The 21542-nt window shown below is 37.8% G+C and overlaps 1 protein-coding gene across 3 annotated transcripts in view; it reads left to right on the forward strand.

The window, feature by feature from the left end:
• The window catches only part of TENM1 (teneurin transmembrane protein 1), a 745224-nt gene that overhangs the window by 586252 nt on the left and 137430 nt on the right, over positions 1-21542 (forward strand). For 2 of the 3 annotated variants that reach the window (XM_011378218.2, XM_011378219.2), the window contains exon 21: positions 17902-17922. The exons of the other annotated variant lie outside the window; for it this stretch is intronic. In XM_011378218.2, coding sequence (XP_011376520.1) covers positions 17902-17922 — 21 coding nt within the window. The remainder of the gene's footprint in view (positions 1-17901; positions 17923-21542) is intronic. 3 annotated transcript variants of the gene reach the window in all.

Genomic DNA, 21542 nt, shown 5'->3' on the forward strand with positions numbered 1-21542 from the left:
CGAAGCTGGTAGGAGGGGCAAAGTCACGAATTGGGCTGGACCCGCACCTGCGGGTGGTGGAGGATCACTGGGAGGGAGACCAAGGCTGAAGAGGCTCTCCTGAAGGAGAGGGAGGTCTTGGCCTCCTCTGAAGCTCTCTGGCACAGGATCCCAGCCCAGTGAAGAGAAGATTCCAATAACTCTGGCTGTAGAAACTAGAGGGGATTCGGCCACCTGAGTGAAACAGAAGGTGACTGAACCCCTAGATGTCCCTTTGAAGGTCTCGCACAAAGGTTTTCTGACCTGCGGACAGTCACCCAGGACACCGGTGGTGGGTCAGAGGCTCAGGCGGAATTCATTCTGAAAATGTCACCATTGCCTGGAGTCAGAACAAGGGCTGGAAAGGCATCCACCATTGTGCCTTAGTTCAGCCCCTCTACAGGGTAACCTACAGACCATGCCAGCTTGATTGTGCAGACTCCTCCCACAGAGCCATTAGGAAGCACTGGTTTGAAGGGATCAGCCTGTCCTGCCTAACCTGCAGACTGCCTGGAGAAGTTGTTCCTAGATGGTTGCCAAGCCCTGATCCAAGTGATTCAGAGCCAAATGTTCACAGCAGGGCGACCATCATTGTGAGTGGCATTTCTAATCCCTGCAAATGTGGCCAGCACTGTGAGCCCCATTTCAGAGATAGGGTCAGGCAGATCGCTGCTGCCAACATAAACTTGTGGAGATATCGGGGACCTGTAGGCCAGTCCAAGACAGCAGCTGGTCTTACTGTGATCTGGGCGCCTACAGGAAATCATAAGTTACCAAATTTGCAGCAAGATTGAGGTTGTATTGATCTGACTGTCATTGTCTCTCTGAGACCCCGCACCACCCAACCTGCAGACTGCCCAGGGTAGATGTTGTTGGATAGCTGCTAAGCTCAGCTCCCAGTGATTCAGGGCCAAGTATTCACAGCAGGGCGGCCATCGTTGTGAGCGGCCTTTCCAATCCCAGCAAAAGCGGCCAATCTTGTAAACTACATTTCCATTCCCAGCAGGCGACCAGTGATATCAGCTGCATTTCAAAGGTAGGGTTAGGCAGATCGCTGCTGCCAACATGAACTTGTGGAGATATCAGGGACCTGTGGGCCAGTCCCAGACAGCAGCTGGTCTTGCTGTGATTTGAGTGGCCTGCAGGAACTCACAACAGTTACCAAATTTGCAGGCATACTGAGGCTGTATTGATCTAATTGCCATTGTCTCTCTGAGACCACACCCCACCCTACCCACAAATTGCCCCAGGTGGCCCATTGACAATGAACTGACACAGCCCTGCCCTTCCCGTCCCTTAATTACCTAACCCACACAGTCAATAAACTTTGGCTGGCACAGGGTGGTCATTGCATGAAAATCAATGGCAGGCAGACCTTTACTACCTGCAAGAGTTGCAATATTGTGCCAAGGGAGCACAGGGGTCTGTGGGAATGCACCTGATGTCATCTAGTCTCACTGTGATCTGAGTCTACAGCAAGAATACCCAAAGTTGCAGCAAAACTGAGGCTGTATTGGCCAAACGGACCTTGTCGCCTTGAGATCCCACTTCTCCCAAGCCACAAAGTGATTACAGCCCATTGACAAGCAGCCCTTTGTGCCCTGCTTGGTTCTGGGGTTGAGCAGTTAACACAGGCAATGGACCTTGGCTAGTGTAGTGAGCGCATTTCGAAGAAAACAGTGTGGACAAACCACTGCTGCCTGTATGAGCTGCAATATCTCTTAAGGGGAATCCAGGGGTCTGTATTGCCCTGATGGCCCTTAACTTTCTGAACTCCTGCCCCATCCAGTACACAAAGTGCCCGCTGCACATTGAAAGGCAGCTGCTCCTGCTCTGGGGTAGTGCATTTAGGCCCAGGTGGGCAGCAGTTGACCTTGTAATGAGTAGAAACTTGTACAACAAGCCACAGAGACAGCGTGGGCATGTAAACTGACACTGCAGTGGCAGGGGGAAATTTACTCACTAGACCCAGGAGACTCCCAGTATCCCTGTGCCACTCAACAGGCATATCATCCAAAGGCTCATCCAGTTTCATAGACTTACATGCAACTGATAGGCAGTATCAGGCCCGGAGGAGCACTGGTCCCTTTGCTAAACTGCCATAGGTCAAGGACAGGGGATAACCGAGAGCCGCCTACAGTGGTGTCTCTTCCAATTACCTATAGATCCAGCATAGGCAACAACCATCAGCGGATTGCTGTGTAGTTCTCACAGGGTAGCCCTGAGCAATCAAAAGCACTGGCTGACCTTGGTATATGGGGAACCCCTCCCAAGGGGTCACAAAACCAATGCATCTAGAGGCTAGCATCAGACCACAACAGAGAAACTCCTGACTAGTTCCAGTAGTAATACACAAGAAGGATGGTTGCAACAAGTACACAAACCTGCTGGGGCAAATCCCACTTAGTGGGGTTAGCCCCCACACAGCATCTCTTACCCTGTGGGTGCAGCAAATTCCCACAGTTAGTCAGCTTGAACGTTAATCCCACCCTCTGATCTACTAACAACAGTAAAGGCTTGGCGACAACAGAAGATCACACACAACCCACACAAAGTCACCTCCAGAGCTCCTGGCACAGGGATCAGGGAGAGTGCACCACTGGACCACACAGGACACCTTCCACATTAGGCCAACTGACCAAAGCTGAGAGATGAAACAAATATTCCTGACACATAGAAATGAACACAGTGAGGCTAATAAAATGAGAAAACAAAGAAACATGCCACAAATGAAACAAGAGAAAACTCTAGAAGATAAGATAAATGAAATGGAGTTAAGCAACCTACCAGAGTCAGAGTTCAAAATAATGGTTATAAGGATGCTCAACGAACTTATGCGGAGAATGGATGAGCATGATGAGAGCATAAAAAAGGACATAGAAACCATAAAAAATAACCAGACATAAATGAATAATACAATAACTGAAATGAAGAATATACTAGAAGGATTCAACAGTAGATTGGATGAAGCAGATCAGATCATCGAATTAGAAGACAAGGTAGCTGAATACACCCAATCAAAACAACAAAAAGAAAAAAGAATTTGAAAAAAAAATGAAGATACTTTAAGAGACCTCTGGAACAACATGAAGCATAAAAATATCTGAGTCATATGACTACCTAAAGAGGAAGATAGAGAGCAAGAGATTGAGATTCTGTTTGAAGAAATAATGACAGAAAACTTCCCTAAACTGGCAAAGGAATTAGACATACAAATTCAAGAAGCACAAAGAGTTCCAAACAAGAAGAATTCAAACAGATCTATACCAAAACACATCATAATTAAAATGCCAAAGGTCAAAGACAAAGAGAGAATATTAAAAGCAGCAAGAGAAAAGAAGCTGATTACTTACAAGGGTACCCCGATAAGAATGTCTACTGACTTTTCAAGGGAAATTTTGCAGGCCAGAAGGGATGGCAAGAAATATTTAAACATATGAAAAACAAGAACCTACAACCATGAATACTCTACCCAGCAAGGCGTTCGATTAAAATGGAAGTTGAAATAAAGAACTTCCCAGACAGGAAAAAGCTTAAGGAATTCATCGCCAACAAGCCAGCATTACAAGAAATGTTAAAGGGTCTTCTGTAAAAAGAGAAGGGATAAAAAAGAAATACAAATAACAAATATGAATAATAAAATGACAGTAACAATATACCTACCAGTAATCACTTTAAATGTAAATGGATTAAATGCTCCAATCAAAAGACATAGGGTAACCAAATGGATAAGAAAACAAGACCCATGCAGATTCTGTCTACAGGAGTCTGACTTCAGATCGAACGAGACTCACAGACTCAAAGTAAAGGGATGGAAAAATATATTTCATGCAAATGGAAATGAAAAAACAAAAGCCAGGGTAGCAATACTTACATCAGCTAAAATAAACTTTAAAACAAAGGCTATAATGAGAGATAAAAAAAAGACATTACATAATAATATAGGGATTGATAAATCAAAAGGACATAACCCTAGTAAACATATATGCACCCAACATAGGAGCACTTACATACATAAAGCAATTATTGACTGACGTAAAAGGAGAGATCAATAGTAATACACTCATAGTAGACTTTAACACTCTATTGACACCAATGGACAGATCTTCCAGGCAAAGAATCAACAAGGAAACAATGGGCCTTAAAGACACACCAGAACAGATGGAGTTAATAGATATTTTCAGAGCATTTCACCCCAAAGCAGCAAAATATACATTCTCCTCAAGTGCATGTGGAACATTTTCAAGGATAGACCACATTTAGTATGCAGAACAAGTCCCCATAAATTTGAGAAGATTGAAATCTTATCAACCATCTTCTCTGATCACAATGGTATGAAACTAGAAATCACCAACAAGAAAAAAACTGGAAAATACACGGAAACATGGAGGCTAAATAACATGCTACTAAACAATGAATGGATTATTAATGAGATCAAGGAAGAAATCAAAAGATACCTAAAGACAAATGAAGATGAAAACACAATGACTCAAAATTTATGGGACACAGAGAAAGCAGTCCTAAGAGGAAAATTCATAGCAATACAGGCCTACCTCAAGAAGCAAGAAAAAGCTCATATAAACAATCTAACCTTACAATTAAAAGACCTAAAAAAAGAATAGCAAATAAAGCCCAAAGGGAATAGAAGGAAGGAAATAATAAAAATGAGAGCAGAAATAAATGAAATAGAGTCTAGAAAAACAATACAAAAGATTAATGAAACCAAGAGCTGGTTCTTTGAAAGGATAAATAAAATTTACAGACGCTTAGCCAGACTCATCAAGGAAAATGAGAGAGGACTCAAATAAATAAATTCAGAAAAAAAGCAGAGAAATAACCATGGACTCTACAGAAATACAATGGATCATAAGAAAATACTACAAGCAAGTATACACCAAAATTTTAACAATCTGGAAGAAATGGACACATTCCTAGAAACATACAATCTCTCAAGACTGAGTCAAAAAGAAACAGAAAATCTGAACTGACCAATTACCACCAATGAAATCAAATCAGTAATCAAAAACCTCTCCAAAAACAAGTCCTGGACCAGATGGCTTCATAAGCAAATTTTGCCAAACATTCAAAGAAGAATTATCACCTCTTCTTCTCAAACTATTCCAAAAAATTCAAGAAGAGGGAAGGCTTCCTAAATCCTTTTATGAGGCCACCATTACCTTGATTCCAAAACCAGGCAAAGACATTACAAAAAAAGAGAAAACTATAGGCCGATATCTCTTCTGTACATGGATTCAAAAATCCTCAACTAAATATTAGCAAAATGAATTCAGCAATACATTAAAAATATCATACACCATGATCAAGTTGGATTTATTCCTGGGATGCAAGGTTGGTTCAATATCTGCAAATCAATTAATGTGATACACCACATTAACAAATTGAAAGATAAAAACCAGATGATCATATCAATAGATGCAGAAAAAGTGTTCAACAAAATCCAGCATCCATTTATGATAAAAATTCTCAGCAAAGTGGAAATAGAGGAAACATACCTCAACATAATAAAGGCCATATATGACAAACCTACAGCTAACATCATACTCAATGGGAAAGGCTAAAAGCATTTTCCTTAAGATCAGGAACAAGACAAGGATGCCCACTTTCACCACTCCTCTTCGACATTGTATTGGAAGTCTTAGACACAGCAATAAAACAAGAAATAGAAATAAAAGGCATCCAGATTGGAAAAGAAGAAGTAAATCTCTCGTTATTTGCCAATGACATGATACTATATATAGAAAACCCTAAAGATTCCACCAAAAAAACTGTTAGAACTGATCAATGAATTCACTAAAGTAGCAAGTTACAAAATAAATATGCAGAAGTCAGTGGCATTTTTATACACCAATGATGAACTTTCAGAAAGAGAATTTAAGAAAACAATCCCATTTACAATGGGATTGAAAACTATAAAATACCTGGGATTCAAATTAACCAAGAAAGTAGAAGATCTGTTTTCAGAAAATTATGTCATTGAAAAAAGAAATTGAAGAAGATACAAATAAATGGAAGCATACACCCTGTTCATGGGTAGGAAGAACTAATATTGTTAAAATGGCTATACTACCCAAAGCAATCTATACATTCAAGGCAATGCCTATCAAAACACCAATAGCATTTTTCAGAGAACTAGAATCAATAATCCTAAAATTTATATGGAGCCATAAAAAACCCCAAAGAGCCTTGGCAATCTTGAGAAAGAAGAACAGAGTTGGAGGTATCACACTCCCTGATATCAAACTATACTACAAGGGTACAGTGATCAAAACAGCATGGTACTGGCATAAAAACAGATACATTGATCAATGGAACAGAAAGGAGAGCCCAGAAATAAATACTTGCCTATACACTGACAAAGGAGATAAGAATATACAGTGGGGGTAAAGAGTCTCTTCAATAAATGGTGTTGGAAAAATTGGACAGATATTTGCAAAAAAAAAAAAAAAGCTGGACTTCCTTCTTACACCATATACAAGAATGACTCAAAATGGATTAAAATTTTAAATGTAAGACAAAAAAAAACATAAAACTTTTAGAAGAAAACATAGGCCGTAAAGTTTCTGATATTACTAACAGGAATTTCTTTTCAGATATATCTCCTCAGGCAAGGGAAACAAAAGAAAAAAATAAACAAATGGGACTACATCAAACTAAAAGGTTTTTGTACAGCAAAGGAAACCATCAACAAAACAAAAAGACAACCGACTCTTTGGGAGAAGATATTTCTAATGATACATCTGATAAGGGGTTAATGTCCAAAGTTTATAAAGAACTTATGCAACTCAACAACAACAAAAAAAACAAACAATCCAATTAAAAAATGGGCAGAAGACCTGAACAGATACTTCTCCAAAGAGGAAATACAGATCACTAACAAACACATGAAAAGATGCTCAAGGTCGCTAATCCAAGAAATGCAAATTAAAACTAAAATGAGATATCACCTCACACCTGTCAGAATGGCTATCATCAATAAATCAAAAATCAGCAAGTGTTGGCGAGGATGTGGAGAAGAGGGAACCCTCATACACTGTTGGTGGGATTGCAAATTGGTACAGCTGCTATGGAAAACAGTATGGAGGTTCCTCAAAAAATAAAAAAAAAAAATGGATATACCTTTTGACCCAGCACTTGCACTTCTGGGTATTTATCCAAAGAAAACTAAAACAATAATTCGTAAAGATCTATGCACTCCAATATTCATGACAGCACAATTTGCAATAGCTAAGATATGGAAGCAACCTAAATGCCCATCAACAGACGGTTAGATAAAGAAATTATGGTTCATATATATACAATGGAATATTACTCGGCCATTAAAAGAAATAAAATCCTACCATTTGCAACAACATGGTTGGACCTAGAGGTTATTATGCTGAGTGAAATAAGTCAAACAGAGGAAGATAGATACCATATGATTTCACTTATATGCGATATCTAAGAAACAAAAAGAAAAATCTAATCAAAAACAGACTCACAAATATAATGGACAATTTGGTGATGGACAGGGGGTGGTTGGGAGGCTGAGAGAATGGGGTGAAGAGTTAAAGAAGTACAAATTAGTAGTTGATCATTAGGCATGAGGAGCATGGCAGCAGGAATGCAGTTAGCATTAATATAATGGCTAAGTGGAGGGCCAGGTGCGGGAGGGAGCAATTGGAGGGATAGTTTTATGAATATTATAGATGCCCAACCAATGTACTATATACTTGAAATGTATTTAAAAAATGCAACCAACTTCTAAATGTTAATTTTGTATCCTGCTAGTTTACTGAAATCATTTATCAGTTTTAATATTTTTTTTTGGTTGGAATCTTTAGTATTCTCTATATACAGTATCATATCATCTGCAATAATAACAGTTTTACTTCTTTATTTCCAATTTGAATGCCTTTTGCTTCTTCTTCTTGTCTGATTCCCATACAATGTTGAATAGAAGTGAAAGTGGCATTCTTGTCTTGTTCTTGATCTTAAAGAAAATGCTTTTAGCCTTTCCTCATTTAGTATAATGTTAGCTGTAAGTTTGTTATTTATGGCCTTTATTATATTTAGATATGTTCCTTCTATTCCCACTTTGCTGAGATATTATCATAAATGGATGCTGGATTTTGTTGAAAGCTTTTTATGCATCTAATAATATGATCATATACTTTTATATTTCAATTTGTTAATGTGCTATATCACATTAATTGATTTGCAGATATTGAACCAAGCCAGCATCCCAGGAATAAATCCAATTTGATCATGGTGTATGATACTTTTAATGTATTGCTGAATTCGGTTTGCTAATATTTTATTGAGGATTTTTGCCTTAATGTTCATCAAAGATATTGCCTATAGTTTTCTTTTTTCATAATGCCTTTTTTTTTTAATCAGAGTAAAAGTGGCCTGTTAAAAAAAAATTAGGCAACCTGTCCTCCTCTTGAATGTTTTGGAATAGTTTGAGAAAAATAGGTGTTAATTCTTCTTTGAATGTTTGGTAGAAATTTACCTATGAAGCTGTTTGGTCCAGGACTTTTGTTTGGGGGGAGTTATTTGATTACTGACTAGATTTCATTGGTGTTAATCAGTCGGTTAAGATTTTCTGTTTCTTCTTGACTCGGTCTTGGGCGATCATATGTTTCTAGGAATGTATCCATTTCTTCCAGTTTGTTCAATTTGTTTGTATATAATTGCTTGCAGTATTTTCTTATAATCTTTTGTATTTCTCTGCAGTCCATAGTTACTTCTATTTTATTTCTGATTTTATTTATCTGGGTCATTTCTTTTTTCTTGGTAAGTCTGGTTAAGAGTTCATCAATTTTATTTATCCTTTCAAAGAATCAGCTCTTGGTTTCATTAATCTTTTGTATTGCTTTTCTAGACTCTATTTTGTTTATTTCCACTCTGATCTTTTTTATTTCCTTCCTTCTAGTCACTTTGGGCATTGTTTGTTGTTCTTTTTCTAGGTCTTTTAAGTGCGATGTTAGATTGTTTATTTGAGCTTTTTCTTGCTTCTTGAGGTAGGCCTGTATTGCTATGAATTTCCCTTTTAAGTCTGTTTTCGCTTTGTCCCATAAATTTTGAGTCACTGTGTTTTCATTTTCATTTCTCTCAAGGTATCTTAACATTTTCCTTGATCTCATTATTAACCCATTCATTGTTAAGTAGCATATTATTTGTCCTCCATGTGTTTGTGTATTTTCCATTTATTTATTTGTAGTTGATTTCTAGTTTCATACCATTGTGGTCGGAGAAGACACTTGATAGGATTTCAATCTTCTTAAATTTATTGTGACTTATTTTATGGCCTAACATATTAGTCTAACTTGGAAAATGTTGTGTTCCCTTGAAAAGAATATATATTCTGCTGCTTTGGGGTGAAATGCTCTAAAAAATATCTATTAAATCCATCTGGTCTAGTGTGTCATTTAAGGCTATTATTTTCTTGTTGATTTTCTGTCTGGAAGATCTGTTCATTGGTGTCAATGAGGTGTGAAAATCTCCTATTATGAGTGCCTTACTGTTGATCTCACCCTGTATGTCAGTCAATAATTGCTTTATATATGTAGGTGTTCCTATGTTGGGTGCATATATGTTTACTAGTGTTGTGTCTTCTTGTTGGATTGATCCCTTTTTCATTGCGTAATACCCTTCTTTGTCTCCTACTATATAGCCTTTGTTTTAAAGTCTCTTTTGTCTAATATAAGTATCGCTACCTCAACATTTCTTTCATTTCCGTTTGCTGAAATATCTTTGTCCATCTCTTTTCTTTCAGTCAGTGTGTATCATCTGATCTGAAGTGGGTCTCTTTAGACAGTGTATGTATGGGTCTTTTTTTCTTATCCATTCAGCTACCCTATGTCTTTTGATTGGAGCATTTACTCCATTTATATTTAAAGTGGTTATTGATAGGTACATAGTTATTGTCATTTTATTATTCATATTTATGAGTTTTTTCCTCTTCTTTTACAGTAGTCCCCTTAACATTTCTTGCAATACTGGCTTGTCGGTGATGTATTCTTGTAAATTTTTTTCTGTCTGGGAAGCTCTTTATCTCACCTTCCATTTTAACTGATAACTCTGGTGGGTAGAGTATTCTTGGTTGTAGGTTTTTGTTTTTCATTACTTTGAATATTTCTTGCCAGTCCCTGCTGGCTTCAAAGTTTCTGTTGGAAAATCAACTTGTTCTGGCACTAGTGGTCCACCACCAAATATCTCCCCCAAAATGTGTGAGCTGCAGGTTTGAAGTCCCATTACCTGTGATGAATGCAGCTTAGGGAAGAGGCAGGGCAGGGGCAATTGCCTGGCAACAAACTGGACTGAGTGGTGCAGGGTCTCAGGGAGACATGGAGTGGAGTGGGACAATCTCATTGGGCCAACGAAGGTTTAGAATGGGCCATGCAGGGGGAAGGTTCAACACAGACAAGATGGTAGTCATCTGTAGACTGCCCCAGAGGGGGGCCCAACAAAAGAACAATGGCAACTGTCCCTCCAGCACTTGCCCTGGTACCACACAACTCAGTCTTTCCCTGTATGTCTCTTGCACCTCCCAAGCAGCTGAACCTCTGCTGGCACCCAGGATGAGTATCTGCCAGCAAGTGAGTCTGTGTGCAGGCCCTTTAAGGGAGACATCCGGATTTTCAGGTTCATTCCATCTCCTCTGGTTGGCCAGAATTCCCTCTGATTTTTACGGTCATATTTTGTGAGAACTCCCCTTCCCAGGACTGGAACTCTGGGCTAGGGAGCCCCCATGTGGGACTAGGACCCCTCGATCTTTTAGAGGCAGCCTCTGCATGTACGCTCTCCCTCCTAGTGCTCAACCACCACGCGTGAGTGCGGGACTAGTCCGCTTCTCATCTCCGCCCCTCCTACTGGTCTCAGTGTGGCTTTTTCTTTATATCCTCAGATATGTGTCTTATGATCAGCTAGACTTCAGGTGGCTCTCCATGTTGATTGTTTTTAATTTGGTTGTAATTTTAATGTAGTCCAGAAAGGAAGTGAACCCTATTTTTACCTAGTCTGCCATCTTGACACACCTCTTAATACATTTCTTAATTATAATCATAAATTCTGTCATTGAGAATAAAGCTGTTAAATCCCTTGGCTAATAAAAAATAAACTGTAAAACTAAAACTTTATAAAGATAAAGCACACCTAGGGAGTCTAGAGAAGTGCTAATTCATATCACCCTGCCCTAATCAAATGTTCATGTACCTCAGAATGTCACACCTCACAGGGATTTGTCATTTCCAGCAGTATATCTCTTTGGGAAACTAATTACTGGAAAGAAGAAGAAGGCCAGGATGATAATATGCTTGGATTTGGAAATGATTTATATAACTTTCATTCACCATCTGAAAGTTTCCAGTCATGCAGTTATAGGCCATCATGTAGAGAGACATTTTCTTGCTGAGCCTCTATAGCTAATCACATAAAGCTAACCCTATGTAGCTAACTTCTCAAGGAAAAACCATAGGATTATCTATGTAAATTTACCTAAGGTGGATCAATTGTCATTCATTGATGAGATTCTCCCTTAGTCAAGGATCCTTAACAGTTCACTAATCTGCATTTTAGTCCCAAGGACTTGATGATCTTCAACACAAAGTCATTTGAAGAATATAATAGAGTAACTTGCAAAGCAATTTTCTCAGTATGAAGAAAAATTAGTTTCTGATAGTGTGAAGTGTTGTCCAATCTTTGTATTCATTCTTACTCTACAGCACTGTTTTCTTTCATTGCCACAGCTCTTCAAACACATAATCATGCACACACCATGAACTCACACACACAGGCACTTTCACTTAGCCTGAGTCTCCCTAGCTGACTCTTCTGAGCTGATATCTTTAGAGTAGCTTTTCTTAACATTTTTTAAAATTCTCAGACCACTTTGAGAATCTACTGAAGGTTACAGGCCTCCTCCCCAGGGAGTGAAACATATTTACACAAAATTATACATGCAATTTCAAGGGTCACTTATTCTCCCTCTCTCCCCGTATCCCACCCTCAGGAACCTACTCCTGTGGATGAAGCCCTTTCATAGACTCCTGGTTAAGATTTCATGTATTAGGTTCAAGGAAAAAAAATAGTTCTCCCTTCTCTACTCCAACACTCCTGTGATAGGTTATCAAAGAAATAAACTGACTGAACATACATGATCATTTTGACCTAATTGACAGGTAAGTCTCTATTTGTAGTCAAAACCATCAAACTAGTTTATGTCCCCAAACATTGTCTGTCATGTTGACTCAGAAACTAATATAGTTCTTATTAGATTCACACTTTTTAATGTATCTGTCCTGATCAGTATCCTATCCAGTGTATATTGCATCTTTTCACATGTAATTGATAAATTTATAAATTTGCTTTATAATTTTTCCAGATTTAATCTTCCTGGGGAGAAATAAATTGATATAGTATAGCTTTGCTATCTTAAGAACCATAATGTTCATTGAGTTCTACTGTATACAGATAGAAATTTTATTTTGTACCAGTTTTTTGGTTAAAATCAATTAATTTAATTGCCCCCTCCCAATGCATCTAATCCATTTTAATTGGTTGAGTCATCTGTTTCCTGGAAATACAGACTAATATGGTTACTATGTTATTTGTTGTATTTAAAACTGTGAAGGGAAGGACAATATTATCAATAGTTTATTACAGAAAGGGATCAAGATTGTTCTGTATCTTCACTCTCCCTCAGGTTATTCATTGTATAACTTAATTACTCTGCTCTCTACTTCCCTAATTGCAAAATTTATCTCAAGTTAATTTTTGAGCAGCCTCTTACGTGTCTTATACAATTTCACTTGTTTTAAGATCCACGGATGTGTAGTTCTCAGCCCAAAGTTGGATGACATTTTGAGAGGACATAAATCTTGCTCCTACTGGATGTCCTTGTAGATTTCCTTCTCCTCTATCCTCTTGTTCCATATTAGGCCACATTGAACACTCCCTCTTGACATTTCAAAGATTGGAAAATTATAGATTTTTTTCTAACTCAGTTATACTGATAAAAACTGTCTTCGATTGAGTTTCTTTCATCTGACCTCAAAAATAATTTCATTTTCATTGGTTGCCAATTATTTATTTCCTCATTGGCTGAACAGGGAGGATAAGGAAAAGTCAGTTATGACATTATCATTAGCAATATGCCAAGAACAACAATATTATTTCTTATTATTTAAGTATATAGCACCTTTTCCTTGTTTACAGCAGATTTCATCCACATCTTAGTGCTTCCTTTCAGTAGGGAATTAAGGTAAGATAATAAAAAAGGGAAGCTTACAATATCATGCAATTAAACTTAAGGAAGTCTCAAAAATACATTCTCTGAAGATTTTTTTTAGTTAGATTCACTTCTGTATGGGATAGTTTAAGTCTAGGTATCCCTAGGAATTTTCTTTTCATGTCAATATGTTCACACACACACAAATTGCAGTTACACAAAAGTGACATCATAGATTTGTGAACTTAGTGTTGTTGTAGCCGCTGGCCCCCGATAGACACACGGACCACCAGAAATTAGTGAGTTATAGGAAACACACTCTTTATTCAGCCAGCTGGGTCTGCCAGGGGTATGCAGACCCTAAATTAAGCAGCCCCAAAATGTAGAGGTACAGGGTTTTTAAGCTCTAAGCTCCATTCTTCATCCTGTTTGAACACACAAGTCTATTTTTCTTCTTTTTACTAACTGTCAACCCACAGGTCGGTTGTGCAAGTGGGGGTACAGAAGCAGAAAGCTTATTGTTAGAGCGTTATGTTCCCATGGGCGATAGCCAAACAGTAATTTTCCAGCCAGCACAGTGTAAGAAGAGTCCATTGAGGTATCTGATACAACAGAGCGCCCACCACATCCCTGACAGTTGACCATTTCTATTTTGTTTGATCCCTTTCAATAACAGGAAACTTAAATACCTCTTTAGACAGCACATTGTATCTTTGGAGTGCTCTGTTAGAAAATTCTTCCATATAATGAACCAAAATCTACCTTCATAAAACATCCACTTAGTGGTGGCAAATGTTAGTATCTGAAGCAGCCCAGAAACCACTTCTCTCTTTACCTGACAGGCTTTTCACAAATGTGAAGACAGATATCATAGATTCCTGAGCTTACTTTTTTATTATTAAAAATATTGGAGTGACAAGTCCTTCAACTATTTCTCGTCAGTTATGACTTTATTTCTTTTTATTTGATTATGGCCTTAGGGCCATTTTTTCGGTTTTCTAAAACTAACAGGGATAATTACAAGTAAAAATAGGGGACAGATATCAAGTGTTTTGCAAGAATTCAAGTATGGCTGTCCATCTTGCTCTCCTCTCATCTTATAATTTCATAAATCTATTAGAAAACCTATTAAGCATGACTAGAAATGATTTATTCTTTATAAAATCCTTATGCTGTTACTGTTCAAGATGCTGTTATTCTCCAGATATTTATTTTGTCCTTTTCTTAAAAATTAAAGAAAGAAGAAAATAAGAGCCTGGCAAATGCTTCTTGGTACCTTGAGTAATTTAGACTCAACAAAGGTCAATGTTCTTGAGATTTTACTCTTTCCTTTACAGTGACTGGTTAACATTTACTACATTGTTCTTTGGATTCAACTCCTGTCATTGACTGAGAATTGAGTAGAACTGAAATGGCACCCACTTAGGGAAAGTTAGCATGCTAAGGGGCAGCGGAACTTATAGACTGCTCTGCTGAAGGAACTAATGGAACCCAGACTTTGAAAGCTCTGATAATATCTGAGAAATTATTGAAAACCACCTCTTTGTCAGCATCACTGAAGCTATAAATAAACACAACATATAGATGAACTAAGTGATTACTTCCCCAATTTGATCTCATGTGTTAGCAATGGCATTCAAAGGTTCCCTCCACCTCACCCAAAATTATCTTCATTGGCCTTGCTAACAGTGCCCCCAAATTTCCATTCTAAGAAACGTGTTCCTTTGAGTCGAAACATTGCATCTCTTAGAGTCCCCACCATAAGAACCTCTGTTAGAATGACCCATCAAGCTAAAATCATCATTAGTCCTTGGGCATGGGTTCACTTGTCAGATTAATTTTCAAAAGAACTGCTAGCTCAAAGCAGAATCCTAAAAAACAATACAGGTAAGTTGTGATATGGGCAAGGGACAGAACTGGAATAATGGGGTAGGATAGTCTAGATAAGGGTTGCTGGGGTTGGAAGTGCTAAGATGTCAGTGAATGGCAAGAGTGGGAACTTGGTCTTCAGAGACAGAACACCATGTAAAGATGAACAAGGAGGGAAGTCCATTCTTTGACATCAAATATTTCTGGCCAAGTATAAAGAAGCTGAGAAAAGCATGAAAAACAAGTAAAGTGTTGCAGCCACCACAGAGCAGACCAAGGAAACTCTCATAATGCCAAGTCATTAGACAGCAACTCCAAAGTTGGCATAGTCTCTCTTTCTCCATTCCCCTATGTCAGAAAAATATAAAAATAGATCAAACATTATACTAAGTGAAAACTTAGTATAATATGGATATTATAAATTATCCATATTATATGATTCCATTCATATGAACTATCCAGAATAAGCAAATCCATATAGATGGAAAGCAGAATCAGAGGCCCAGAGAGGTGGGGAATGAAGAGTGACTGTTAATAGGTACTGGGTTTATTCAGGATATGATGAAAATGTTCTGGAATTGGATGATGGCAATGGTTGTACAACTCTGTGAATGTACTAGAAACTGCTGAATTGTACATTTTAGAAGCGTGAATTTTATGATATGCGAATTATATCTCAATAAAAATTGTTTTAATTCAAAAAGAAGAATAGATGGCCCTTTAAATCAGGTAGATCCTGAACAAAAGCAAAAATCAACTTCAAGACCCCTACCATCAGGAGCATTTCTTGTTCTAAAAAGATTTGCAATTCCACTTCTTTGTCCTCCTAACTCATAGCAAGCTTCAAGTCAGTCACTTGCTAAGTGGTGATGCCATTGCTGGACTGAAACCCTTGTGAAGAATTCACACAGTGGCACTTCAGTATAGAGCCAGTTGCTAGCTAGACAGCAGACCAACTTTGGTGGCAGCTCAATCTTAAATCCTTAACTAAAAGTAATTCTGAGACAGAACAAGGTCAATCGCTGGCAATAAATTCCCTTATTTTCACTTCTTTCCTCTGAGATGTTAATGAGAGAAGCTGCTCTTCACAATATGGCACATCTTTCCAAATTCAGAGTGACATTATTGGCAGGATCAGAAGCAGCTGCATGAAAGTCAGACCATCCCTCTCCCCACTCTTTGCCATCACCTAAGAATGTCAAAACTCTTTGTAGCCACACAAATGGCTCTGTACCATGAGAAGATGTTGTGGGTGAAATTATGTTTTAATGAGATCCTTTTAGTATTTTCACAACTAAATTTCCTTCAGGAAGAGCAACCATGTAACAGTGATTAGAACCAGCCTCAAGCACACTCAAAAGTTAGAGGCCACAAAAACAAGTGAATGTCTAGGGACGGAGAAACTCAAAAAGGTTCAAATGCCTGAGGCCAGTTTTCTAATCAGAGTTCCCCATTCTTACCTTTTCACCTTTTGTGTCAACCCATAGGATACTTACCCTTTTTGAGGCAGGCCAAGGAAACAGAAAAGCCAGTTGATCCTGACCGGTTGCCCAACTGGTAAACTCCTAGGAAGATCTCTTTAAAAAGAGTTGAATCACTAGTAGCAGATAGCTTCAAATGAAATTATTTTGTATCTTTTCTTCATTCCTGACATTCCAAATAATAAGAACATTTTTTAGTTTAGATAAAAAGATTTGTGATCTTTATGTTTTTCAAAATGACATACAAGGCCAAGCTTAAAAGGATTTTAAAATTTAAATGACTATATTTCAGAGATGATTATAGCCTTTTAGTTCTGGGCAGATTTGATCCAAAGTCAGGCTTGTCACAGACTGTGCCCCCTATGTGAGAAGCCTCATTTCAGGTCCCAGAGTGAAATACCCCAGGTAATTCCCTGTGCCAAGAGGCTTACAGATCTGGGGCATCCAAAGTGTTCTGCTGCTTCTGACCTGACGACTCTGTTTTTCCCATCCCAGTTGTCACTTTGGAACATGAATAGCTGGAAGACACAAGGCCGTAGTAGTTGATGTACATGATGTTTTATTGAAACTATTTTGATAAGGCAGTTTTCAAACCAAGGACATTCTGTCATGGTCTAAGAAAAAACCTTTAAACTTTAAATTTGTTATTAAAAAAAATATTTCTAAGTAATGTGTTAATGTGAACAAGAGATGTCCCTATCTTATCTCTGAGATTATGTAAATGGCTTAGGGTTAGGTTTGGGATGCCTGTTGCACACCAGACTTGATAATAAAACAGTGTTTTGCATTTTAATAAGGTGGCTTTCAAAACAGTGTCTAGAATGATCAGACCCTTTACAGTGGCTACTTCTTCAAACCTTAACCCAGTGGTTCTTAAATCTTATTTTGAGTCGGAATCACCAGTCGAGTTTGTTAAAAATAAAATTCCCAAGGCCCACTAGCATCTTGAGATTCTGATTTGAAATGACTGGAGAGACCCCCAGGAAACTGCACATGTAGCAAGAACCTAAGTGATTCTATAAAAAATGGCCCAGAGAGAACTTTTTGAATAAAACTGCCTTAGAGTTTTACCCACCTACCAAACAGGGTATTCAATCACCTTAACACTGTATTAGGAGAAGCCATGAGGGATTGTGTTCACTTTGATTTGCATATCTGACTAAAAGATCCCAATGGAGTCTTTCTGATAGCCACAAGCTGAGTTAGGAATAGGTGTTTCTGCTTAGATTTGGCTTGTTAAATGTTACTGATGACTCTCTATTTGCTTTTACTTGCTACTCATGGATACCTTGTGCATCATAGAAACAGAGATACCAGACATAGGTAAGCAAATCACATGGACGGCTGCCTAATGCCCTTTCTTGCCAAAGAGACCTCCTCTTAATAACATGTTAATAAGGAGATTTTACTTCTTAAATAAATTTAAAGGAATAATGTGAAAATAAACTTGGAAGTTATGACTCAAGTAAGTGTCTTCCAAAAGAAGAGAGCTCCACTAAGAAGGAATTTGCTGAAGGATCAGAATATACCAAAAAGAAAACAAGATAAGTGAAAGCTGGCAGTTCAGTGCTTTATGGGAAAGCAAGACCTTAAGTTTCATTATGTTTTCCGTAAGTAATGTCACAAATGAGTCTGTAAGTTCAAATAGATTCATTGTTTTCAAGTTACAGGTAGAGAGGTAATACAGCAGTCTTCTTAGATCCAGAAGTATAGCTGATAAGTGTATTAAGAGGCAGTGACCAAAATAACTTTCTTGAATAAGATGTTCCCTTTTTTTCTTCTATGTGACCTCATGGTTTCTATTTCTTCCCACCAAATTAAGTTGGTTGTCAAATTGCTTACTGGTTAAATGTTGCCATGGTATTAATTATAAGCATTAACTGCCCATTTAACAATCTATGTGATTTTAACTAGCATGAATGATCTTTGCTAAGTTGAAGGTCATTGCTTGAATGTAAAACTAACCAGAAGTTATAAAAGAAATCTTCACATATCCCAAATTGCAATATGCATTTAGACACAAGAGATTGGAACAAATTGGAATGTGTCCAGTGGTTTTTCAGAAAGTAGAAAGAAAACAATCTCAAAATAGCTGGAGTGCACTTGAGATATGGAATGAAATGGCAAGAAATTACATATCAATATAGGAGACCTTCAAAAATAATATTAATCAGATTTGAATTTATTATCAAAAAATAATATTAATCAGATTTGAATTTGGTGTTTTGGGCTATTCCATTTTGTAAAGGCCAGTGCACAACATTTAAAAACAGCCTAAATGAGCAAAATAGGATATGCTGCTCAGGTAGAAGAAGGTAAGAAAACTGATTTTTTATTTTTTGTCACCTTCAGAACAAGAGCATTCTGAAGGTTTTTTGTGTGTACAGTCACATATGGTCTGATCTAATCTTATTCCAGGTACAGGCTTGTTAATGACCCTGGGCAAGCTCTCTATGTGTCTGGGTTTCCCCAGCTGAGATTTGAGGATGATAATTCTAACTTCCCTCATAGACACATTGGGGGTATTCAATAATAAATGAATGTAATACATTCCAAAGTGCTTTTGTGTGAATAACATTTCTCTTAGAAAAATAGCTATGGACTTTTGGTAAACAAAACCTGATTAATCTGGCTCAGGTGATATTTCCATAAACTGGCTACCAAAATATTGAAGGTTGTTTCAAGAAAGAGTTGTGACCCTTCTTTGTTCTAGAAAGATGTAAGAGTACTGGAGAAATTTTATTCGGAAGGCAAAAATTCAACCAGATATATAAACACTTTTACTCAAACACCTATTTAAGCAGTCACTGCTACAGAGATACCTTGTCTGATATGACTGCTAAATCAATACTGGGGCCCTTTAAATTTTATTTACAGCAGCTGTCATGGTAGTTCCAGGGTTGCAGATGTCCCTGGAATCTACTGGATTCTCTTATTTGATGAAGGTAAGTAGAAAAAAAATCAAGTGTTCCTTCCAATTGGATCTTTATTTTTTTTTCAATTAAAACTATAAACTGGGTCTCGAATCAGCATTTGCTACACTTTGCTATCATTACCATACATAAATATGCTTAGAGGGCAAATACAATTACAAATACAATAGGAAACAAGACAGTCCTTAAGGATATTATTTTCTCCCCTTCATTTTGCTTGGCTAGGTAGCCAAGTCCTGAACTCTTCCATGTCTCAGTTAGTTTCATGTCCTTCAGTTTAGTTTGGTTCAGCTTTTACTGAACATTAACCCTGCCAGACACTCTATTGGCACTGAGAATAAAAAGATGGATGAATATGGTTCCTGCTTGCAAAAAACTCACAGTGTAGTTGGAGAGAGAGAGAGATGTGATCTCGGTTTCTAATACAATTCTCCAGTAAAAGAAACCAAGGGTCCTTGGAGAAATGACTCATTTTAGTACTGGGATTGAGATTATACAAGGTGAGCCTGAAACATATTGAAGTTTCAGAAGGTAAAGAAATGCTCAGAAAAACGAGAGAGAGAGAGAGAGAGAGAGAGAGGAAGGATGAGAGGGAGGGAGGGAGGGAGGAAGGAAGGGAGGGAAGGAGGGAGGGAGGGAGGGAGGAAGGAAGGAAGAAAATAGCCCAAATTGATGAGGATATGTCAAAGGGGCACACAAACCAATAGAAAGCTTCCAAGGGCTAAAGCTGGAACAATTTGAGCAACAAAATAAAGTAGCATTGGATTTTAATACAAAGTATAAAACAAATATCCATGAGTCCATATTGCTATAAATGGTTGAATTCATAGATAAATGGAGAAGAGATAAAGCTCTCATGCAGAAGAATTCTAAGTAATTTATGTAGATACTCTACCCGCAAGGAGGTGGAGTATAATTCCATTCTCATTAAGTGTTACCTTTGCTGAGTAACCTCCTTCCAAAACATACAATATGGAGTGTGAAAGAGAAAGTAATTTTACAGTGTGGAAATCTGACAAACACGACCTCAGCCAGACAATCAAGGACAGTATCAACAGTGATAAGTCATATTGATACTATGTACCCTTGATTTCATTTAATGAAAATGGCACTTTATCCCTGATCATCCTCCCCAAAATCTATAACCCCTAACTATGAGAAAAATGTTGGACACATTCCAATAGAGGGCATCCTACAAAATACCCAACCAGTACTCCTTTAAACTGTTAATCATCAAAAACAAGGCAAGACTAAGAAACTGTCACAGCCCAGAGGAGCCTAAGGAGACATGAGGACTAAATATAATTTGCTATCTTAGATGGAATCCTGGAACAGAAAAAGGATATTAGGTAAAAACTGAGGAAATCTGAATAAAGCATGGACTTCAGTTAATAATTTTAAAAATAATGCTAATACAATGTGATAGGTGCTACTAGGTCACATGTCCCTCTTCTCTGCTCATTTCTCCCTGACTACTTCTGTTCTAACTCTTGGGTTTATGGCAGTCATGTCCTGTTTATTGATCTCACTCCCCTACTAGACTCTGAGTTTCATGAAGAAAGGGGCTATATTATACACACAAGTAGATCTCCAGACCTGCTGTGTGGCCTAGTTCCTAACAGATCACTAACTAGTACCAGTCCACATCCCGGGAGTTGGGGACCATTGTTTTACTGGATACAGGGAAAGATAGAAAGAAAGAGGAGTAAATGGTTTCTGGCTTGACAACTGGGTGTGAAGCAAAGTTCTGAGCAGTAAGCACATTAGAGATAAAAAAAAAAAAAGGTTGCTCTCCAAGCTCTCATGGTTCATTGAGGAGAGGGATAAAAATACAAAAAGTTACTATAATATGTAATCTCCAGAACAGAGTTGAGTGTATTGCAAATAACAGACTGGAGATTTGCAGAAGGCTTCCTTCAGAAGAGGATGACTGAGTAAAGCCTTAAAATTCATGTGAGACTTTATTAAGTTTAGAAAGGTTTGTATACCACACCAAGGGATGTTAAAAAT

The sequence above is a fragment of the Pteropus vampyrus genome, unplaced genomic scaffold (genome assembly GCF_000151845.1).
Source record: "Pteropus vampyrus isolate Shadow unplaced genomic scaffold, Pvam_2.0 Scaffold335, whole genome shotgun sequence".
Taxonomy (NCBI): domain Eukaryota; kingdom Metazoa; phylum Chordata; class Mammalia; order Chiroptera; family Pteropodidae; genus Pteropus; species Pteropus vampyrus.